This window comes from Cyrtonyx montezumae, unplaced genomic scaffold (assembly GCF_038088225.1).
Source record: "Cyrtonyx montezumae isolate F1298 unplaced genomic scaffold, pur_monq_1.0 scaffold_3, whole genome shotgun sequence".
NCBI classification, from domain to species: Eukaryota; Metazoa; Chordata; class Aves; order Galliformes; family Odontophoridae; genus Cyrtonyx; species Cyrtonyx montezumae.
The window spans coordinates 57,328,233-57,352,733 of NW_027072034.1; the positions used below are offsets into that span (position 1 = coordinate 57,328,233).

General features: G+C 41.9%; 2 protein-coding genes across 8 annotated transcripts in view; both read left to right on the top strand.

Moving 5' to 3' along the window:
• BRWD1 (bromodomain and WD repeat domain containing 1) overlaps window positions 1-8,300 on the top strand; it is a 50,405-nt gene extending 42,105 nt beyond the window's left edge. For all 7 annotated transcript variants that reach the window (XM_065741730.1, XM_065741731.1, XM_065741732.1 and 4 more), the window contains 2 exons: window positions 168-1,106; window positions 6,203-8,300. In XM_065741730.1, the coding sequence (XP_065597802.1) occupies window positions 168-1,106; window positions 6,203-7,335 (2,072 nt within the window). In that variant the 3' untranslated portion in view covers window positions 7,336-8,300. The remainder of the gene's footprint in view (window positions 1-167; window positions 1,107-6,202) is intronic.
• A 1,042-nt stretch (window positions 8,301-9,342) lies between these two features.
• Window positions 9,343-16,271, top strand: PSMG1 (proteasome assembly chaperone 1). The gene is made up of 7 exons (XM_065741762.1): window positions 9,343-9,474; window positions 9,552-9,652; window positions 11,018-11,169; window positions 11,559-11,621; window positions 14,466-14,664; window positions 15,390-15,526; window positions 16,086-16,271. Exons 1-7 carry the CDS (start codon window positions 9,356-9,358, stop codon window positions 16,155-16,157), a joined length of 843 nt encoding a protein of 280 aa, XP_065597834.1. The 5' UTR covers window positions 9,343-9,355; the 3' UTR covers window positions 16,158-16,271.
• The last annotated feature ends 8,230 nt before the right edge of the window (window positions 16,272-24,501 follow it).

Genomic DNA, 24,501 nt, shown 5'->3' on the forward strand with positions numbered 1-24,501 from the left:
ATGATTATAGGTCAATAATTATTCTTGCCAGACAGCAAAGCCACCTAACTACTACTAGAGGGATCTGTTTTGTTCGTCATGTCTGTGGGTTGAACCTGTTCCACATTTGATAAGGCTGAAAAAGATACTGCTCTTGAACGTAAGGCTTTCATCCTTCTGTTTCACAGGTACACTTCCCCAGGAGAACGGGAATACAAGGAAAGCTGTCAGGAAAAGGTTATATGAAACTGATTCTGAAAATACTTCAGTGGTGACATCTGAATCTCTGAGTAATAGTACAGGGAGACATAGAAAAATCCCACGCAGAAGTGCTACTGTGGCTGCTACTAAGTTAAGACTAATGAGTGATGTGGAAGAAGAGGTTTCGAGCTCAGAAAGTATTGGTATTGGATGCAAAAACAGAAAACTGCCTCACCGAAATGCCTCTGCTGCAGCCAGGCGAATGTTACTAGAGGGGTCTGAGGACGATGCGGGTTTGAAGTCTGAAAGTGAAAAAGAAACAGTTCTTTCTCTACCTGCTTCATCTGCTGTACGAAGAAAATTTGTTAGTGAATCTGAAAATGAAAGTTCAGATTCTGAGACAGACACACAGATGAAACAGAAAACCTGGCAAAGCAATGGCCATAGGCAGTTAAGAGGGACATTTCTTTCTCCCAAAACGAGGAGTCCCACACAAGGCTTTTCAGAGGAGGACTCCAGAAGCCATAATTCGGAGGATGGGAGCAATCAGAAAGCCAACCAGTCAATGTATGCAAATAAGTTTGTTGTGAGCAACTCTGAGGATGAAGCATGTTCTGATTCAGATACGTGGAATGACAAAAAATTGTTTGGTCTGCACCTTGTTGCTCCTATAAAGAAAGCAAAAGTCTTGAGTGATTTGGAGGACACAGCAGAATCTGAAACAGAAGACCGACAGGATGGGAGAAGTGTTGTTTCAGAAACCTTGGTGCCCTGTAGAATTACGAGCCCTAGTTCTGGACCTGGTGCTCGTTTCAACGACTCTTCTGATACAGAATCTGAAACAAATTCCAATAACAGTAATTATTTTGATGTTTCTTCAAAAACAAAAAAGAAGAGAAAAGGAAAAACAAAAATCTTCAGAAAAGGTAAAAAAAAATTCAAGTTAATGACTCTAACCTCTGATACTGACTAGATGGAGGAAACATTAGTATGAGTAATGAATGGAGGGATTTGGACTCTTTGATAAAGTGTAATAATAGTGTTCCTTGTAAGGTAAGAACTAGAAATCAGGCAAAGTGTAAGGCATGGTGGGTGGTGCTGACAGTGGAACTGAGGTACTGACAAAACTATTTTACTTTTGTGGTGGTAGTTTTTCAGTATTTATAATTCATGATGAATGCTGACAGTTCTTGAGCAATTCAGGTTATACATTTGTCCATTTAAAAAGTCATTGGGTCACTACTGTTTTCATTATTTCATTAGTACTTCCTTCTCTGTGTATGTATTAGCGCAGAGTATACATGAATGAATTCTACCGTATCAAGTTCAAGGTACCAGAAAATCTCAAAAGGAGAGGAATTTGTTCACTTTCATCAGTCTGCTCCTTGTTTTAAGAATTTCAGTAATAAAAATCGATGGGTTTGTGGATGAAGTAATGGTTCTTACCTTCAGGTATTGCCCCTTTCTGTTGAGAATTTCTGTGCTGAAGCAAACTGACAGCTATTATTTTCATTTCAAGTAATTTTGTAGTCTTTTAAAATGAATTTGATAGTGTCAGAATTATTCCTATTTTCATGGCAAATTTTAGGTTGCCAGTGTTTGAGGTTTGGGTGTGCTTTCGGAGAGCAGGTTTAAAAAACCAAGAGGACGATCTGATATATACAGAGCCAAGACAGTTAAAGTCATGACTGAATTGGAGGCCTGCTTGCATGTGAAAGAGGAGTATATCATTGTCCTGTGCAGTGTTCCTGATAAGTACCTTTTGTGCATTCAGTTTCATTAATCTGGGGAGTTGTTCCCATGTGGTTCTGTTGAAGTGTTAGTTATCTTTCATACAAATTGATTAATAGCTCTGGACAGTGTTTACAGTAAAACATGTATTTGATATTTCAGTTTATCTAATTTGGGATGATATCACAGGTAGTCCAATAACTCTTTTGTGTATTGGCGGATGCCTTCTTTAGCTCATTTTGTTCTTCGTTGGGTAATGGGTGCAGCAGGCATGGTATTAGCACAGCCTAGTTTACTGTGGTTTACCAACAGGCATATGTATTCCTCTCTCCTGAAGAGGCTGAAAGTTACTTGTAAATAAGAAGCTTAGTGAGTTTGCACTTGTTAATGTTATTCTTTGGGTACTGCTGTAGTGCATACATGCTTTTGTTTAACTACTTAAGTATTTATAGGATATAAATTTATTTGAATATTTGGCTAATGTAAGAGGCTCTGTATGTGATCCAAGGGATGGCCAGATATTCCTATCCAATACTGCAGCCTGGACTCCCAGGTTTAGAGCTTGATAGCATGTGCTACAGCACTGCTTGTTGCAACAGCAATGGATGAGGTCTTTATATCTCAGTGTCTGTCTTGTAAATGTTTTCTTGTTAATCCTAGTTTGTGGCTAATGGAGTTCTTCATTTGATCCTCCCTGTCTGTGCAGTCTATACCTTTGCAGCATTTAATGCGTGATACTTCTGCACAGTTTCATTAAACTGATGCAAATTTATTTCATTTATTACCACGGTGTGTGTCAGAAACATCTGAGATAGTTTTTAGGAGACAGGATCCCCGGTGAAGAAATTTTTAATTTGCAATTGCAGTGGCAGGCATCCCCAGAACCGCACTCACTGCTACAGCTTGAAACAACTTTGGCCATCCCCAAGATAACTGAATCCAGCAGCTTAGTTAGGTACGCTGCTGGCTGATGCTTATCCCCTATGCCTGAGTCAGCACCCCCAGAGCTGCCCCCTGATCTACAGTAACAGAGAGTGGGAAGGGTTTATTTAATGCAGGAAGAGCTAGGACTGGAGTAGTAATTAGGCTTTGCTTTAGTTTTCCATTAACATCTTGTCCTCAATGCTCTGCTCAACAGCATTGGGTTCTTCCTCTAATAATTAAATATGTAATCCTTTGGTTTTCTGAGCATATGCCTCTATCCAGTGTCTGCAGTATCCTACTACCCCTAGGAATCATCTCAATTCCTTCTTCATTCTGGGCAGGGGTAGCTCAATAATTCCCTGAATCCTCTCTGGGGTTATTCTGTGTTTTCCCTTGGAGACCAAATGTCCCAAATACATAACTTCTTTTTCTATGTACTGTAGCTCATTCTTTGATACTCTCAGTTTCTGTTTCCCTAAGAAGTTTAGTAGTTCGTTTGTGCTCTTTTAACTTCCACTCTTTCTGGTCCTGATAACAGAGGGGAAAGATGTGCAACAACACAGAGCACAGACCATCCCTGTGGGCTGCCCAAAGCAGCTGTAACTACTTATCATAACCAGAACCTCAGTTGGGATTCACTGCCCCAGCCCCCTGACTCATGTTACCCCTTTTCCAGTATTTAAAACATACATCCTAAAGGAGATCTCTCCAAAAATTCCCCCTTCCAATGAAGGTGCATCACCCTCCATTGAGTAACATAATAGTGGTAAAAAAAAAAAAACAAACCACAGAAAACAACATCCCATTTCCTGTCTCTGCACATAATTGTTTGATTAACAGGTCTGGCTCCTTGGGCTCCTGTGGCATCAATCACCAAAATAAAACAAAAACAAACAAACTTGTGAAGTATTTGGAAGGAGCTGTGAACATGCAGTGGACTGCCCCAACCAAGGGTTACAACTGTCTTACTTACCTTTTCTCATGCTTGTTTGTGGGGAACACCCAAAACCTCCCCCCTCAGAGAGTAAGCCTACTCCCAAGACAATATAATTAACTCACAGCCTATAATTAATTCACAGCCTTTTTTTTTTTTTCCCTCCAATTTAGCTTTGTTTCTTCCTTCATTTCCTGTCTTGACACCACCTACAATTCATCACCTTAACTTATCTGGGTCCTTTTTTTTTCTTGCCATCCTTTCCACAACTGTAAATATCTTTCTTTCCCTAACCTCCCCCTTCCCTTGAGGCTGGGCACCTCTGCCCACAAAACAGAGGCCCAACCTCCCACAATCTCCTGGGGCTGGGAGGGGAAGGTTGCCTCATTGGTTTTTCACTCTCCTTCTAACACACACTTTCTGTGCTTCTTTCAAAAGGTTGCTCATTTCATCCTATCTTCTGAAACTTCCTTTGCCTATCAGCCAGGCTTTAGTCACAGTATTGACAATCAAAAGCCCTTGGGCTACAGATCTGTCAGGGTCCATCCCTGAATACCTTTGCACCTTGTCTTTGTCTCCAGAAATTCTACTGGGGTTTGTTTCATCTTTGCCTTGCTGAACCTCAGAAGCTCTGGTAGAATTCTGAAACTTGGTTGCCGCTTCCTTAATTCCCACAATTATTGTATCTCTCAAGTCCCACACTGTTCCTGTGTTGCTCATCGTTATTATCCTAGTTAGGGGTCTGCTAACCAGTACTGTTATTTATATCTTTTTTGTTTTGCCTGGAAAACACCCCTGTCCTGGTGGGTGGGTCCTCTCCCACCCAGCACAGCAGCCCACCTAATCAGTTCCCATTCTTCTTCACTGGACAGTATGCTTAGGGTAAGCATTCTTATTCTATCTTGCCATCAGCCAGTCACCATCCTGGTATTTCCATGTCTCAGAACTCTTCTTATCATGTTGATGTGGTTGTTCTTACCAAGGCCTCTTCCCTTCTGTCTAAAGGACACTTCTTTTGTTCCTGATGCCTTTTCAGACAGGGAAGTTCCAACTTGCCTTCCCTTCCTTGGGCATGTCATGCGACAAAATATTACTTATATATTGATACTAGTTAAACATAAATTGTTACTGGCTATGCCTACTTATATATAATCCATTTGCAATCTTTATTTCTAATTTCTGTGATGCTAGATGGCCGCAGAGACTGTGAAATAAAATTCTTATCTTGTTCTTATGCAGAAACAACATTCTATTCCCATGTGTGTGGGAATGTTGCAGTTACTCCAGAGTGTATTTTAATTCTAGTAATAAGCTTTAAGTAAAAAAAAAAAATAATGCTTTATGCAATTTTGCTGCCAATTTAAGACTGTGTACAGAGTACAGGTTGTATAGGTTTAATAGTCCGGTAGCATGTTACGTAAAGTCTGGAATACTGTCTTGTGTACAGTGTGATGTTGCTGTCCTTCAGTCTTTCATTCAGTCTCACAAATTAGCTGCTGAAATGCTTAAAAAAAAAAAAAAGAAAAGAAAAAAGCATAACCCATTTGTCATGGTACAATTGTTTTTTTTTATCAGGTCTCTCAGAATACATTTTCATGGCATTTATTCTTTGCAGAGTTGGGGGAAAATATATTGTTGAATGCTTTCTTTACACGTGAGGTACTGGGGAACGAAGGAGACCAACCAACTTGAAATTTATTTCAGGAACTTCTGTGTTTAATTTTTAGCAATACCTAATAGCAGTTCTGCTTTACTTAGAAGGTAAAAGTTCAAAGCGTTTATTTTGATAGCATCATTCTTGATATGTATAGATTGAATATCTATTTACAGCTCAGTTTAAGAAGCAGATGCTATATTAAAGACAATGAATTGGTAAATTGGAATATTCACTCTTAGAAGCAGTCTTACAGTTTAAGTCTCAGAGAAACCAAGGAGTTTAAAGTGCTTTCTATGAAGCAATTCTAAAATAGGGAGATTCACCTGGGACTTCTGTCTGTATAAAATACTATAATCTTTTTAAGAATAAAGAGTCTATATAAAAATTTATTTTGAAAGATCCAAGTGGAAAAAGTAGTAAAAGTTACAGCTTTAATGATGGAAATAGGATAATGATGGAAATAGGAGTATGAAAAAGGTTGTTGACAAAGTTGGTAATTTGTGAGGCAGTTTTGTACAGGGATGCTACAGAATGTTACTTTACAACCTTTCCATCATCTCAAAGCAAAAGACTAATCCCAAGAGTTAAAAACATGCTTAGGACTGAGTGTCTGGCTGTATCCTTAGTAAAGACTTAGGGTAGATTGCACATAATGGTTGAAATTAAAAACATATTTGCACATTTCATTAAACGTGATTATGTGTTTATGCTTAATAAATGAGGTATTTCAGGAATGCAAGTTATTTAAAGGAGCTTCTAAATGTTCTGTCTTGTAGAATCTACATCTGAGGAGCCCAGACAAAGTGGGAAAGTGCTCAGGAGCAGGACGTGTATTATTAACTACAGGAAACACATAAAGCTGTCTAATACAAAAAAGAAAAATCCACGCCGATGTGCCACTCTAGCAGCTAATAAGATTAAGATAATGAGTGATACAAAGGAAGAGCTATCAAGCTCGGAAAGCATTTGCACGGTGAAGAAGAACAGAAGGCAGCTTCATGGCAGCACGTCTGTGGCATCCAAGAAGAAACTGATCAGCAGCTCAGATGTAGATGTTAGTGTAATGTCTGAAAATGAGAAGGAGCAGGATTCTGTTGGAAAAAAAGTTCTTTGTTCTGGATCATCTGCTCCTAAGAGAAAATACATCAGCGAGTCTGAAGATGAAAAAACGGAATCGGAGGTGGAGACGGAATTGAATAAAAAGGAGAATGATGATAATGACAGTCAGACACAGAGAACTAAAAGTGATGCAGCTCTTAAAAATACATTTGACTCTTCGGAGGAGAATTCCACAAGTCACAAAGTAGAAAATGGGAGAAACTGGAGAACTTCTGATCAGTCAACTTCAGCCTACAACCATCGTATGAGCAACTCTGAAGAGGAGGTGGGTTCTGAGTTAGCTAAACGTGAGACTAAAATCACCAGAAGAGCACCAAAGAAAAAATCCAGAGCTCCTTTGAAAAGATTAAAATTATCAAACGACTTAAAAGAAATGTCAGAATCTGCAACTGGGAGGAAGAAAGATGAAAAAAGCTCAGTATCAGAGGATGTGGTAACAGCTGGGGCTGCAGGGAGCTCGAAAGCCAGTCTCAATTGTTCTTCTGATTCAGACTCTGGAACTGATAACAGTATATACAGCAATGCCCCAGAAACAAAAAAGAGGAAAACAGACATTGTTAGAAAAGAAATATCAAATTTACCTAAGCCTTCCAGAAGACCCCTGCGAAGGAAACGTTGGAAACCTAACCAAGAAAATGACTCTGAAGATTTGGAGTATACCAAATACAGAAGAGCTAACCGGCGTACTAAGATAAGAACTCGAAATCGGGGTAGGCGGACTGTAAGATACGACGATTGTGACGATGACGACGATGACAGAGGTGTAGGTGATGCAGCTTGTGAAACGTAACCTTAAAAGGAAAAGCCAGCCCACTTTTTTTTTTTTTATGGTAACAGCACTAGAACTCATGTTGGATGCTGGCTCTTCCTTGTCCTACATTTCAGGGAATATATTTATATTTTTCTATGAAAAAGTTATGAATGTGATTAGATGATGACTTTCTCCTTTTCATATTTTGACTTGCACTTGCCTGCCCATGTAGCAGCATTTAGCACAGATGCCAAAATGTGCCTCATTATAGGGGCAATTTTTTTGTCTTTACTGGTATTTTATTACATATAACAAGAGTTTAAGAGAAAAATGTTAAAACACTGCGCGACAGGTTAATAGCAGTATGTTGAGTATTATTGTTATGGGTGCTGCAATGGAATACTACCTAGGTCATTCAACATTCGAGAACAAATTTCAAACATCTCTAATGCTGTATGAAATCATATTCAATATTAACAGGCTTATAAATAATAGTGTACGCTATAAAAATACGGTGGAGGCTAGTACTGCATCAAACGAGTCACGAGCAGTCACTGAGTTAACGACATTACAGCTTCTGTTAGTACAGATGTTAAATGTTCTGTACGTTCATTAATGAGAACATGCAACTAGAACCAGTTACCACTTGAGAAAAGCATATTTGCCAATCAAAAAGGCCTGTTGGTGCTGGTAAAGAGAGGGTTTATACTGACAGGTAGTACGATCATTAATGTGACTTCTATACTGTAAACTTACAAATATGAAATGCAGGTGAACTCTTGGGCCTAAGGGTTTTTGTGTGTTTTCTTTATAAAATAGAAAAACCAACAAAACACTTGTTCTGTTTGCTGTTTTTGTTTTTTTTATGCGCGAGAAGTTGGAGGTGCGGGATCCTTACATTCCAAACCGTTTTTGCTAAATCTCTGTTGGTCTTCCACATTTGAACTTACAAGTGCTTTAATGTTAGACTTTTGCGTTGATTAAATGTTTTGGTTTTGATGGTTGCCGTTTATCTACCAATTTGTGAAATGTTTGAGGTGGCTGTTGTCAGACAATAATTACTACATAGAAGATGAATGCCCTGGGGGGAGGTAAAAAATAAATACAGATTCTTGGTTGGCCCTGCATCCAGGAGAATGCATAGCACCTCTAAATTCTTACTTTTCCCTGGAGCTGCACAGGCTGAAGCCTCAAAATCACTGCCTGTAATCCAACACGAGGTGCTCTGCTCCTTTCTCACTGCTGTGGGTTTCCTGCCTCTCCTTTGCTCGTTCAGTTTCTGATGTATTCCTTTAGGAGAAAGTTCGAAGTGCTAGTTGTGACTCAGCTCAAACTGAGACAGCAAGCTCATTAGTATTCTAGCAGATCAGACAGGTGATAGCATCTTGAAGGGCTTTGGGGAAAAAGTACAGCTTTATAATCACACTTAGTAATATAGTTAAGTGCTTTCACAAATGCCATTGAAGGAATGGAAGTGCTGAGTGGCAGCAGTTACTGAGAAACACTTCTCCACCATTGTTGCTGACATTGTGCCAGAAGGTGCCCTGACCATCATGCTCTGGTATCTATAATGCTAGCTCAGTATAGGGAAGTACTTTTTGTATTGTTTTTCCTTAAAACTTCTGTATGAAAAACTTCTGTATGAAGTCCACGAAGCAGCTCGCTTATGCCACTCTTGCCTCAGGAGCTCTCTTTATTTATAGTCCCTTAATTTCATGTTAGAATCTAGTACGTTTGAGCTGTTTATTTGATTTTATTTTATTTGTGTTTATTTGTTATTTCTGTTAAGTAGGTTTATGAAATTCCAGCACGGCGGTGTCAGGGAGGAAACGTGGCTCTTCAGCGTGGCTATTTCTGTTAACAGCTTCTGGCCTCGGCCTTCCCGTACGAAGGTGGGAACCGCTTAGCTTAGAGGCCGAGTCGGTCCTCCCGCCGGTCCCCTCTCTATGGTAGGTGCGGCCAGAGCGCCGCAGCGCTGAGGGAAACTCCATGGTACCGGCTCAGCGCGCGTGCGCGGTGCACGCCCGCGGGGGAGAGGTAGGCGGGAGGCCGCGGAGTGATGGCGACGTTTTTCGGAGAGGTTGTAGTGGCTCCGTCCCGGGCCGGCGTGGACGATGAGGAGGAGACCGAGGAGACGGCCGAGGACCGGGAGATCCGCAGGGAGCTGCAGGAGAAAAGGTAGAGGCGCGGGGAGCGAGCGCTGCTTAGCGCCATGCTTCCCGGCGGGTGTTTGCATGCCCGGCCTCTCTCGGCAGGGAGATCGCCGCGCTGTGGGCGCCAGGAGCCGCGGGGAGCACTGCCGAGGAGCCTCTCCCGTGCTCCAGGTTCATCCTCGCTGTAGGACACAACGCTGTCGGTACGTGGAAAGCGACGCGCGTGGGTCAGCAGCGGCCAAACCACAGTGTTTGTGGCAGCAGCCTGCTGGGTTGGTTCGTGGTGGAGGGATAGGAAGGGGGAAGGCAGAACGTGTTTTGTATTTGGATTGAGCTGGGACCTCAACCTTCATCCTGCTTGTGCGTGGTGCTCTTACCTAGATTGTTATGTTTTCGAAAACAATCTTCTGATAATGGCACGTAGCTCAGTGCTGTGCTTAGAAACAGGGCTCTGCAGTCATAAACCCGTGAATCAGTCGGCTCCAGCGCTTCTGCTCGTGCTTCAGAATGCCTGGGAGGTGGCCAACTTATCCCTGCTGTGCCCAGGTCATGTAGCACTACTGAACTAAACATTTGGGTTACAGCTCATATTTTACATGTTATTTCAGCTTTTTTCTTTTCAGAGCTCTGGGATGTTAACTAACTCTTCCTGCCTGAATATGGGAGGAACTTCTCTGAAACTTAACTGTTCTGATTTTGGAAACTTTCCATGTCCTATTCATCCACTTTCTGTTTAGTTTCATGTTCTTGTGGAAAATATGGGTTAAATACAGAAATTTCTGACTTTGAATCCTCCTTAGCTTTTTTTAATTACTAGTGAGCAACGATTCTTTTGTACAACTTTTTTTCATGTTTGGTTCCCCTCTTACACTTCGGTCCTACACTCATTCCTGATGCTCTGAGATGGTTACACGCTGAAGGCAACCTTTCCCCTTCCCACACATGTTTACCATGGCTTTGTGCTTCTGAATAGCTCTGTCTCTTTGGGTATGGAGGCATCTTAAGTCTTCCGTACATGTAGATCATCTTTATCCTAGTCACCCTCCTGAACTTGTTTGTTTGTTTGTTTATTGAGGTTGTCTTCTCTTTCATATGAGCTAATTTATAGACATTTGATTCAGCCACCCTTCTGCCACCAAGGCTTGCATGCTCGTGTCTCTCACTTCCTGGAGACAGAGTTAAGAGTTCTGCCTTGCTGACTTTATTTTTTTTTTCTGAGAAATCTGTTGAATCTGATATGTCAAGAGCTATAAGAGACGTAATATTTGGTAGCACTTCTTCTTAGTGTATGCTAAAGGTATCCAAGTTGGCTGTAGTGATACTTAGTACATCCTATTGATGATAGAGATCTCTACTGAGGTGTAGAACTCGTTCTTTATATCTTGATTCAATGAGATTACTCACATTCTTGATCTCTGCTGGATATGGTTGATAAATGTATATCAGTAAAAATGTTTCCAATATACCTTTATAATATGAAGACGTTGAAAAGAAATGTTCCACTTTAGCTATTTATTTGTAGAACAGAGGTTTTATTCTTTGTAAATTAACATTAGCGTTCTTTGCAGCTTTCCTGTCTTCTTTTATTCTGGATTCCGTATGTTGGAAAGTAGTTGGAGCTGTGAAACTGTGGAATGAATGGTGTCAAACAACCAATGCAACAAATGTCCTCCCAACAGATTCTTTCTGCTTGTTCTATCAATTAATATCAGATCCAACAGTAAGTGACTTACGCATGAATTCCTCTATATTTTAGTGTTCTGAAAAAGGGAGCAAACTCCTTTCACACTCACCTTGCCCAGGACAGACATAGGTAAAGCATTAAAGATGCAGCATTTTGGATGAATCTCACAAGAAAATGTGAAGGGTCATTATGGTCACTAAAACTGCCTGGAGTTTCTGGCTTGTGGAGTTTAAAGCAAAGATGGTATTACATGGCAGAATACTTCATATCCAGCTACAAATGAAAAACTTGTGTTGGAATAGAGCTGAAGAATCCCAGGAGTACTGAACAAGTTGCTGGCTGAAGTCATGTCACCTTTACACGTGATCACAAGCTATTGTTGTGTCCTATAAACCACTTATACAACCTTTTTCTTTCTTTGTCAGGTTTTGTTGTGCCAGTGCAGTTGCTATGTTGCTGAAGACCAGCAGTTCCAGTGGCTTGAAAAGGTATAACTGCAAGACAACATATTGAGCTATGAGATCTTAGAACTGGGGATCTTCAAGTTAGTGCATCTGCCTCTTCTCTCTGCTCTTCAATACCTGACTGTACTGCCAATAACGTTTTTACTGTGACTTAGGTGCTCAACAAATTTAGAATTGGGAATTCTGAGAAATTATTTTCTAGATGTTGCCAGTTACTGTAACTCACTGTGCAGTTAGAGAGTTTCAGTTTTGTTCCTTTCCTCTGTTACGAACTTTTTCCTGTTCATCTTAACATTCCAGTGGCGTGTTTCAGCTGGTATTTCAGCTCTGGGAGAATCCTTCTGTAATGAACTTGTAACCTAATTTAATTAGAAAAGCTGCCAGGTAAACCTGTTGTGAAATTCATGGTAGAGTTTCTTCACAAATGGGTGTGATGCATTTCTTTCACAAGGTGGAAGTCTGAAGCTGCTTCCAAGTTAGTATCTGTTCCATTTGTTGCTTTTCCCCCAAAAAAAACATCCTTTTGTTTTTAGTAAAGTAAGTCTAGGAGGAATTTTCAGGCCGTTGCTTTTGGATATGGATCTCGGTATATAGACTCAAGGGAGGTATGGCTGATCTGGTTGTGGTTTAATCCTGTGGGGCAGCTCAGCACCGCAGTGGTCACTCCCTTCACTTCCAGTGGGAGGGGGGAGAGAACTGGGGACAGAAAAGAACTTACAGGTAGAGATAAAAACTAGAAATAGAACTGTATACTAAAACAAAAAAGGAAGAGAGAAATAATAGAAACAAGTGGTGTACCAAGCAGTTGCTCACTACTGCTGACAGATGCCCAGTCAGTCCCTGAGCAGCTTTGTCTCACTTGCCAGCAGGCCAGGCCAGCACATAAGGCCGATTGCTTGGGTGCAGGGGAGAATTGTACAAGGGTACCAAGTAAGAGAGAGCCACAACAGTTGTGGGAAGGCAAACGAGATGAAAAACTAGGGTAACTTTGTTGAGTGATACAGAGATTTCAGACCCAAGTTTGTGGAAAACTAATTTTGTTGTCATTCCGTGGCTGGTAGATAAGTTATTTGATTTTGGTGAGGGGTTAGTGGTTGAGTAGAAATTTGAGAAACCTTAGAACCTTAAACATTTTGGTTTTGCTGTATTCCATGCTTTCTTTCACTTCGTTTAAATTGGGAAAAAGAGAATATTATGTTTTTTGCTGTCTTCTCCATTTTTGTTTTTCCAGCTGTTTGCATATGTATTATTTCAAATGTGGGTGGCTTTGAACAGTAGAAGCATACAGTTTTAACCAAGTCAATACTATTGAGTGTTTTAGAATTTATGGTTATTGCTATTTTTAAATGTAGAGCTCAGTGAGCAATCACTGACAGAATGATGTGCACTTCTGGGGGACTTTAGTTGATAGCAGCCAGTGTTCCCAGTCTGAGTAAACAGTTGTCCTTTTACCTGGCAGGCAGATAACACCACACTGCCATTACTCATTCCCACCCTGCTGTGGGATGAGGGAGAGCATCTGCAAATGAGCAGAAGGTGAGCAGAGGTCTGTGGGTAAGAGGTAAGGGCGATTTAATAAGAAAGAGACTGGGGGGGGGGGGGTGAGATAGAGAGAACAAAAGAGAGAAAAGTAATAGCAAAGGAGTGGTGCACATTGCAGTGTAATTGCTCACCACCAGCCAGCACTTGGAGCAGTGGCATCCCCCCTGGCCTGTACTCCCAGTTTTGTTGTTCAGTATGGGGACATCCACATGGGCCAGAGTCAGCTGTCCTGGTTCTGTCCCCTCCCTGGGCACCCTCAGCTCCTTGCTGCTTGGGCAGTATGAGGAGCTGAAATGTCTTTGGCTCTGTGTGGGTACTGCTCAGCAACGACTACAACAACAACAGTGTGCTATCAGCATTATTTTCATCCTGAATCCAAACACAGCACCGTACCAACCACCATGAAGAAAATTAACTCTGTCTCAGCCAAAACCAGGACAGTAAACGCCCCATTAATTGAAAAATAAGTGCTTCTGAAAAGTTACACCAGTTTTATATTGCAGTGGTAACACTGTAATGTGAAGTAGTCGTCAGGTCCACTTCTGTCATTGGTACTGTGTACAGAAACAGGCAACTTTTGTAATGTTTACTAAGTGCCTAATTTCCTTTATGATCACAAATCTGGACAAGAGTGCTGAGAGGGAAAGCGCACATTTCTCATACTTCTCATTTTGACATACATCCCTTAAAAACAGTGAAGGGCTGTGCAGTATGTGTTTTGTGATGGCATGCAGTAGATCTGAATACATTTGGCATGATGTTTTTATAAGGTAATTTGCGTTGGAGGAAAACTGCATAAATATTAATTATTCTTTCTCAATTCTCAGTTCAGCCTGAGGATAATTAAATAAAATCTGAGTATTTGAAAATGAGTTGTCATATGTTTAAGTACAGCATCATAAATCAGGAACGCCATCTGGGGAGCAGAATCTCAATTTCTAATGTCTCTCAACTTGTCAAGCTACCTTGCTGTTATGAGCAGCCTGGTTTTTATTTGGAGCCTTTTTTTTTTCTTCTACTATCACCATTAGTGAAAATAGTAAGCCTTGTTTGCAGGTGAAGGGATAGTGATGAAGGTCTGAAGCTTCTTAAGAAGACTGGTAGACTTGGTAAAGATGTCAGCTCTTTGCTCTCTTTCTTTTTTAACTTCTGTCACAATGGGAATTTGTGTGATGTTTCCATTCAGGGGATTGTGAATCAAATTTTAGTGAGCTGTGCAAGCAAGCTGCTCTTTGCTGCCAGCTCTCAAATTGAAATTAGTGTCTGTGTTTTTAACACTGATGTGAGAAAATACATTTTGCTGATACGTGAACATTTTTCTTTCAGGTTTTTGGCCATATAAGAAAGGAAGGTTTGCAAGTGACCATTCTTTCAACGTGTCCTGTAGCTGAGTATAAAACCCAGGAATCCACTTTGACACTTCCATCTCCGTTTCTGAAAGCCTTAAAGACGAAAGAATTTGAAGAGGAGGTCTGCTGTCCTCTGCTGGAGCAACCAAACATTGTGCGAGATCTTCCTGCTGCTGGTATTTTTCAAGCTCACTTGTTTACAGTGCCAATATGAAATTTGCATTGAAGAAAATCCAATTGTAATCTTTACTTAATGTTACAAACTGTCTACCAGATCAGCTTCTGTGAAGTTAATTCCTAGCAGTTCACCATCTTACGTGTTGCCTTGGAAAGTATGAGCAAATTTTCATTAAACACTTGCAATTCCTTTTCCCACGTACATGCATGACTTAAGGACTAGAAAACTACTTAGTGTTACTTCATGAATTGTCCTGAATATTGTTTTTTTGAGGGGGGCATTTTACTTTTTATGAAGTAGACATTTTTCAGTACGCTATTTCCATCGAGTGTCCAGTTTGAGGCTTATAAAGCCCGTTCAGTTGGAGTTAAGGAGGTTTCATGATGCTACTGGTAGACCTCATGGGAAGGTTAAATTTGGTTGTGTTGTGTGCTACAGTAAAAACCTCTGTGAGGGTTTTCATTATAGAGTACCAAATGAATGTTAGCAACCATGAGGAATGGATGGCAAGCTCTTGTCTGGCAAGAGGTAAAAGTTGATTTCTCTAGAAAATCTGTTAGTAGTTTGCATTTTTATTTTTTCTTTGTTTATTAATTAGACGTGTGATTTCCCTTGAACATATTTACCAGCATGAAAGCTGGTACCAGCTTTTTGGTAGTTTATTTTCTCATCTACCTGTTCGCTGCCGAATGTAACACACATTTCCTTTTCACTTGTATTTAGTTCTGAGTTATTGTCAAGTGTGGCAGATTCCTGCAGTATTGTATCAGTGCTACACCGATATCATCAAACTGGACACGGTTACAATTGAAGCATTCAAGCCTCTGCTTTGTTCTAAACCCCTGAAGAATTTAGTCAAGGTACATTTTCATATTTAAAAGTGAACAAGAGGGTTGGTCTGTCTTCCCATTCCTGGCATTGGGCTGGTGATGTGACACACCGACCTGTAAAGCCTGGCTGACTTTAATCAAAGTATAGTTGGTTCAGAACGCCCTCCTCACTTTTGCCAGTTGGATTTCCATTTCAGTGACAGAAGACGGTTGTGTGTGCTGAAGGACTTACTTCAGCTTGAAGTGTGGGAGCTGCCAGTTAGCATTCATTTACAGCATAAATGTAAGTGCAGCTGGCTAACCCTTAAATGTTTAAACTTGGAAGGAAAATAACAATGAAAATGAAGGGAAGAGAAAGGCAAATAGATAAACCCCACTGCACTGTTAAACTGCACATTCCTTTGGTGCCTTTGACGGTCTTTTGGATACCTTCATTGAGAAGATGTGATATTTGCATACAGTGAACATGTTTGCCAGACAGATATTGAAATTTGGTATGGGTGACAGTGAGGCTTGGTGGGGTTTTTTGGTTTGTTTTCATTTTGTTAACAGCAATGCAGAGAATGCTGACCGTCTCTTCTTTTCCCAGGATGTGTCTGAAAGCACAAAGATTTTGAAGATGCTGAGAACCAGTGAAGCTCACAATAATATCTATATCTGAAGAGGACACTTGCAACACAGACAACACTTGTTTTAAATTCCAGTTCCTTCCATAGCGGGCACTTTGGAATTATAGTTATTTCTTCAAAAGTGGAATAAATTCAACTTAATTTTTACTTTTGAATCCATTTTGATTACTTTCTAGTTCATCACAATAAACACACATTTCTTCTGTAAGGGATGGAAGACTTTCTCCAGGAGTGACTTAGTGAGAAAAGATACCTTAACTGTGCAGAGCAGTTGCTTCTCTTCCTCCTCAAGGATTTTGTCTCATCTAAATTGTATACAAAAGAGTAAATAAAGTCAATGTATTCTGTCTATATCTAGTGAGAACACCTATTTTGTACTTCAGTTTGAAACATAAAAATTAATATATTGTCTAATTTAAAGATTCCTGTGGTGAAGAAAATATTATGTGCATCTTTTTATGTACCTGAACATGTAAATGTGTACGTGTAACGTGTAGACATATGATGATTAGGAAAAGGTGCCTTGCTGGTGTCATTGAACAGAGGCCTTTAAATTGCACACAGCTTTGGTGCAAAAGGAACATAGCAGCTTTAGATTTTTCTGCTTCCTTAAACTCTGACTTACACTACGTGTCCAGTGTATTCCTTTCATGGAGCTGTCATCTCTTCTGGTTGGGAAATCCTTGGCTTAGCCAATCCCCACTGAAGCAAATAATTCCAGGCTTCAGCAAGCCCGCTGTCATTTCTGTTGGTCTGGGGTTTCATTTGATGTTTTACAGTGCACACTATTGCAGTTGCCACTGAAGTAGAACATTCTTTATGTGGATTTAAAGTTGAGTATTAATCAAGACATTGATTTGAACTTCAGTTAATATAGCTCGAGTTAAGCAAGGAACTGTTGTTGAAATGGTACTCTGTTTTCAAATGGGCTTGAAGCGTGAAGAGCAGGGTGTGGTTCCTGCTATTTTATTTTTTACTTCTCTGTAGCATTTGAATTTAAACCTGTTCTGTTACGAGTGATCTAAGTTGAGAATTCTGTTGTTCTGGAAGAGTTGTGCATTGGCTGCATCCATTTCATACTTTTGCACACTGAATGTGTTTTGTTACATGCTTTATTATCAACCAGAAATACTTCCTAAAAATAGTCAGGCTTTTACGGGATCTGTAAATAAACTTCAGGTACTGTTTTTATTACCCATGTAACTTAAATGTGTTTAAATCTTTTGAGCTGTAATTCAGTTTTTACCACTTAAGAGTGTGATGTGGGAACACCCTTAAACACCTTGAATAGAAGTGGCAAACAAAACTCAAGCAGTTCAGCGATTAAAAGACTGAAAACTCTTCCATACTTGGAAGCTAGGTTAATTACCCTTTGGAGCATTCTGTCAGGTTGTGATCAGCCTCCGTAGGCTGTGAACATCTACCTGGGATGTGAGGATTTAGTTAGATGCCATCTGCTGGTTTCCATGATCCACATTACAGGTGAGGTCAGGCTTTGTGCTGTACTAATTCCCAGTGGTGTGAACCTGTCCCGTGTGGGCATGTGCACACCGTGCAGTAAGCCAGACTGTCTTGGCATCGTAGGGCTGGGTTGGAAGGGACCTTAAAGATGATCCATTTCTGTCTTTCATTACCAGGTTAAGCACTTGCCCCATAAGCAAGCTCTCCTCGATGCTTCGTCACAGTAATGTGGAAGTCCTCCCTGTCTGGTGTGCAGTCTGTGTCTGCAGCCCAGGAAGAGCCGTGCCTTGAGGTTGGACTTTCTTCACAGGAAACAGAGATGATGCAGACAAATATCCTATATTTGTTTATAAGCAGAAGTGCTTGAATTTCATACAACTAAATGCAGTGAGAAACCATTAATCAAGGATATTCACTTTTTGGGGTAGCAGGATGTAATGAGATACTTCCAGTGAGAAGAGAGCACACAATAATTGGTGTGCTGATCATCCTATGAACCTGGGGTTTAAGGTGGTCGTTGAGAGGTAGAGGTGTATGAAGTGTGCTATCTCCTGCTGGCTCCCTGCTGCTCCCACAGGTCACAGCGGAGGCCTCTGTGCTGCTCAGTTTAATTTGCCTCCAAGCTGCGTGGCTGTGAATGTGAGGAATGTTTGTTGTAAAGGGCTACTGAAATGTAGTACACTTTAACAAAAATAATCAATATGTAGACTTAAGTGTTGTGCTAAGCACACAAGAAAGACACAGAGGCCTTGGAGAGTGTTTGGAGGAGGGCAATGGAGCTGTGAGGAGCAAGTCTGATGGGGAGCGGCTGAGGGAGCTGGGGTGGTTCAGTATAGAGAAGAGGAGGCTCAGAGGAGAGACCTCACTGCTCTCTACAACAACCTGAAAGAAGGATTGTGGTAAGGTGAGGGTCAGCCTCTTCTTCCACATAACTTAAGACAAGAGGTAATGGCCTCAAGTTGCAACAGGGGAAGTTCAGAAAAATTACGTACATATTTTCCCGAGTCAGTGCTGTAGGTCAGATTTTATGCTGGTTTATTCTTGAGGTGTTTTTTGGTCTGGCTCTGATTTGGGCTCAGCCACATCTGATGCCATTCTCCAGCAGGCGGCAGGTCTGGTCCTCAGTGTGCTGACTCAATCAGCGTGGGGCAGAGGATGCAATACCCTCCACAATGGTCAGTTGTCAGGGAGGAAAGCCAACCATGCCTTCCTAGCTCCGACATGTGGCTTCCAGACATCAGCATCCCGTGCGTGTTATGAAAATGCATGAGTGTTGAATTTAACCCATATTTTAATAATTTGGCCACCTGCACCATATCCTAATGATCTTAAAATAGAGGATTCGAGACCCTCTGGATAATTATTTATAGCAGATGTTAAATCTTTGGTGAATTCTACACATTTACACGCCGTGGGAATGATACTAAACGTTATGCTTACAAAAATAACCCCAAACATATTTATCTCAAAGAATGAGAATGGTTTCATAGCAGGAAGTGGATGCGGGAAGCTGTGTCCATTGTTGTGGTTTGTTTTAAAGGTGTGCTCAAAGAGAGATGAAAAGGGCTTTGGTCATTACTGCAGTTGGACAATATTCTTTGAGTGTTTCAAAGACAAAAAGCGTTCTTTGTATTTTGTTACACGACTTATCCAGCTGTTATTTTCTGGCCTATCTTTTGTTGTTATTGTTTTTAGTCAGACCTTGAGAGCCAGAGACTCACTGACCGTGTGTCAACCAACTGTGCAGGTAAGGTGCAGCAAACTCAAGATGTTCAGAATCAGGCTTGAAGTAGTGTTTGTGTGTGCTTTAACACTGATATTTGGTAAGATATGTTGAGGGAGGTGGGCTTGACTGACATATTACACAGGTAGATTGTGGTAGGTCAAGGAGGAATGGTTTTATGCTAAAAGAGGGGTGATTAAGTTTGGATGTCAAGGGGAAAATCCTTACTCAGCATGTAGTGATGCACTGGCACGTCTGCCCAGAGAAGCTGTGGTGCCCCATCCCTGGAGGTGCTCAAGGCCAGGTTGGATGGGGCCCTGGGCTGCCTGAGCTGCTGGGGGGCAGCCCTGCACACGGCACGGGTTGGGGCTGTGTGGGATTTGAGGTCACCTTCAGGTTTGGCTTTAAAAAGGCTAGAACAACATTTTGGGTGGTTCTGGGGTGGCATCTATCTCCAAGAATCTTCCAGGAAGAGTGAAAGGGTTGTTGGAGGGCAGACAAAACTGCAGTGAAATTGGTTATTTTCCTGTGAAGATTTTTGCTTGGGGTCACTGTAAGCGCTGTTGATTTCTATGGGCTTTGGACCAGTTTCCTCCTGTATAAATTGTATATGAGTTTAATCAACAAATAAAATCACTGCTTAGGTCTTGAAGACGTGAAAGAAATGCATAGAAATATCCAGAACAAGCGAAACAGTTCCTGAACTGTCACCTGTGAAAAAGAAAGCTATAAGTCTTGAGAAGTAAATGTGGAAAAGCAATACCTTTTCCACACATGTAAGTTGTTTTGGTTTTTTAAATCCATTCCATATATCTTTAAAATTATAACATTATGAAAATGAGAAACCAGTTAGAACCTTGTGGGTTGAAAAAACAGTGGCTCCTATGCTTGAAAGACAGTAGTGTAACCTGCAAACATTTCAGCAAATCATCACCAGTGCTCAATGGGACCTTTCAGGTTACCAGATCAGCTGTGTCTCTGTGTGTTCAGTGATTTCCTTCTCTTTTTTTTGCCCTCTGATTCAAAACTGTGTGAACATTTTCTTTTCTTGGGTGGTGCTGTGTGGAGCCCGGAGTTGGACTCGATGATTCCTGTGGGCTCCTTCCAGCTCGGGATATCCCGTGATGCTATTTCTTCTTTATTGCTGGAGTGACTGAACCAGAATAACTTAGAAAAGTGAATGTGTGGACGTCGGTAAAAATACATGAAAAACTTCTGCTCTTTTGACAGAGGGGAAAAAGACAGCACAGAATTCAAAAGGGCTTGTTACTGTTTGAAACATTTTGTTTCGAGGTTAAGTAGCCATTTGTAGTGCTTTGTTTTGTTAACTCCGGAGCAATTTTACCTTTTGTTTGTGTACCTATGTAGTGTGTATATAAATACTTACAAAGCGTACGTACACGTATTTACAGCATGTATGTATACATGCGTATGCACACGCATGGAGTTTGCTCCGAAAGTAATGCCTCCTATTTGTTTCCACGGAAACTACAACAGCAACGAAGAGCACAGTAGTGCTGTTCGACAGAGGAGATTCTCAGCTACGATATAGGCAAATGTAAATGGTGTATTATATACAAGTGCGCAGCGGTGCCGCGTGAGGGCGGTGTCGCCCAGGGCAAGGCTCGAGCCGGGAGCCTTATCGGTACGGCTGGGAGATGCTGGGCTGTTGCCTGGGCTCGGGCCGGGGCACTCCGCTTCCTTCCCCTTTCTGCCCCTTCTCTCCCTTCTGTGCCCTTTGCACCCCCAGGGGGACGCGAATCGCCCAGATCCCTCCTCCCTGCAGTTTCCCTCGTGCTTCCCTCCTGGCCGCCAGGCTTCCCTCCCACCCCGAGGTAAATATTTGCACTTTCAGTTGTCCCAGGGGACAAAATGACTGCTGCTATCTTTAATAAAGTCACAACCATTCAGGTTTTTTTTTTTGTTTGATTTTCTCTTCCAGATTTTTGGAGGCCCTCACGCTTGTGAGTGGAAGCAGGGGAGTGCTGGAAATGCAGTTATTTAGTGATGCTAGCTATCACACTGTCACCTTTTCAAGTATCCCTGCTGCCTGCATTTTCTTTCTATGGCCCTTAGAGTGCTATGTGAGACCTGATGGTATGTTAACTATTTCAGCTATTTATCAGCACTATCCATCAGCAATTTGCTGTTGTGATTGGCACCGATTTTACAGCACTCTGCTCTTTCCTCTTGCCACGATCCATACATTGTGCCATGTTTTCAGATCCTGACTGATTTCTCCATATGGTTTCCATATGGGAACATGTTGCTCTTGTTAGCCACCTTCAACTCAGCCTGTCAGCCAGGTCCCCGCTCAGAAACAAATAAATTGTCTCGTGTCTACTGTATTTCCTTTCAGGCCGCACTCTCCACTTTAAACTTGGCAGTGTTTCAGGGCAATCAAAATCCAATCAGTGGCCGTGCTAACTCCATATGTTTTATTTCCAGGCTATGCGGGTGCAGGAAGCCCTGACTATTTTGGTGTAGAGTGAGTTGTGCGCAGGCTAACATGCTGCCATCGTGCTGTGCCTTTCCCTCCAGCTGTGCCCCTTGGGGAGAGGAGCCCCTCCAGTTCCACACTGTGGTCAGTCAAGTACTGCAGGTAAAATTTACTACCCTGGAACACAGAGTGAAAAAAACATAGACTGCAATCAATTCATAGAATTAAGATTGGGAAAGATCTCTAAGATGACCTACTCCAACCAGCAGCCCACCCCCACCATGCCCACTGACCACGTCCCTCAGTGCCGCATCCACACGGCTCTTGAACACCTCCAGGGATGGTGATTGCACCACCTCCCTGGGCAGCCTGTGCCACTGCCTCACTGCTCTTACTGAGAAGAAATGGTTCCTAAAATCCAATCTGAACTTCCTCTGGCATTACTTGAAGCCATTCCCCCTCATTCCTCCCCATCAGACTTGTGCTCCAGACCCCTCACAGCTTCGTTACCCTTCTCTGGACACACTCCAAGGCCTCAATGTCTTTTCTGTAGTTCAGTGTGTTAGAAGCACTCTGAGGATCGACCTTGCAGACAAAGTGAACTCATCACATAATTTTTCTTCAAATGAAGTTCGGATACTGTTGGGAGATCTTTTGGCCTCCTCTCCTAGGTGCAGTGCAGGAGCCCAGCTGCCAGCTGCTCTTGCCTCTACACATGGCACAGCCGTGTAGAAACTTTATCTCCATTGAATGGTCCTGTTGTGTTGCCTTCTTCTCTGTGGTTGTAGACAAAAGGCCTGGCACAGTGAGAAGGACACCTCAGTTTGGGGATTTTTTTCCTAAAACAAGTCATTGGCTGTGCTGTGAGCACGCGATGAACTGGGGAGAGCACACTGCCAAAGCACAGGAAGCAGCAGGAGAGTTGCTGTATGTTAATATAGTATTTAATGTGCCGTGGGTTCCCAGTAGTTACAAAACCATTCATATGGTTTGATGGCTGCATACAACTTTCTGTGGTTGCTTTACATCTGGCTTCAAGAGTGATGGATGTGAGATTGTCACTATGATGTCTGTTAGGAGTACCACGAGGCCTTGGGAGAGGCAATAAACCAAGATTTGTCATCGTCAGGGGGCTGATGTGGAAGATGCTTTGAAAAAACCCTCGGCATGACCTCCTGCCTGCAGAGCAAAGCCGGGCCTGCAGGCATCAAAGCAGTGCCACATGTCAGGGAAGCCTGCCAGGCACAGGAAGCCTGGAAGGTGCAGGACACTGGACTCAGTATGACAGCTGAGGAGAGTGAAAGGTCAGCTTTGGGTCCAGAGCAGGCTGGGACACACAAATACCAGGGACTTAGTTCTGTCACCAGCAGTTCCTGTGGGCCTGATCTACAGGAACTTGGAAACAGTTTTTTTTTTAGGAGTAAATCTCCTTATTCTCATTTCACTATTCAGTCTTATTCAGTTCATGAGTTCAATAAACTTTTTAAAGTCTTTTCCTGTGCCATTTGAGTTTTTCCAATGCTTTCTAAATCCCAACCCACGTTCACTCATTGAGAAGCTTTTTCTGTTCTTCCCACGTTACTGCTATTATTTGTTTTTCACAATTGCCTTGCAAGCTGCTTTTTCCTTACCTCTAGTTTCCTTGTTTTATTTACACATCCTGGCTTCTTTTGTTTCTGGAAGAATAAAAAGTGTGGAGGTTCCCATGAAGTATTACGCAAAGTAACAAGTGCAGCATCCATCCTCCTTTTCCTTTTCTTCTTTGTCGCAGGCTTATGTTGACCAAGTAACTCCACTGATCAGCTTAGACTTTGCTGCTTCCCTGGAGCAGGGTGAGGGGACGTTCCTGGCTCCTGGTAGGAGCTGTGCTGGAGCTCCCTGGCAGCCTCCTGGAGTTTAACAGAACAGAGAGCAGGAGGACTTATCCATTCCTTTTCCCATTTCCACCAACTGGATGTCTGTTTCATTGGCATGCAGAAGACACTCATTTTGATAGGATCAGATAAGAATAACAGGTCATAAGGATTAATATTTTTAATTGCAGGTGAGAGTCTGGCCAAGAATAGTGTTTAGGTTTTCAGCCATCAGGCCCTGGAGCGTGTCCAGAGAAGGACAATGGAGCTGTGAGGGGTCTGGAGCACAAGTCTCATGGAGAGTGGCTGAGGGAGCTGAGGTTGTTCAGTCTGGAGAAGAGGAGGCTCTGGGGAGACCTCATTGCTCTCTACAAACACCTGAAAGGAAGTTGTGGTGAGGTGGTGATCGGCCTCTTCTCCTACGTGACAGTGATAGGAGGATAGGGAATGGCCTCAAGTTGTGCCAGGGGAAGTTCAGGTTGAGTACTGGAAAATGTTTCTTCTCAGATCGATAAGGCAGCGGCACAGGCTGCCCAGGGAGGTGGTGGTATCCACATCCGCAGTGGTGTTTAAGGACTGTGTGGGTGTGGCACTGAGGAGCACGGTCAGTGGGCATGGTGGGGATGGGATGGCAGTTGAACTACATGATCTTAGAGGTCTTTTCCATTTTTAACGATTCTGTGATTCTCTGCTCACCAAAACATTACATACAGAATGAGCGAGATTAATTTCATTTGATCCAAGGTCTACTTCCTCCGTGCTTTTAGCCCTTTTCATTGTATTTAACCTAAGGAAAATAAAAGGAATAAAACATTTGCAGTTATAAAGTGAGCTAATTACCATTTTATTATTGTTCATTTAGTTCTGAAGTGCTGAGTTCTGAGGACTGAAGCTGAACC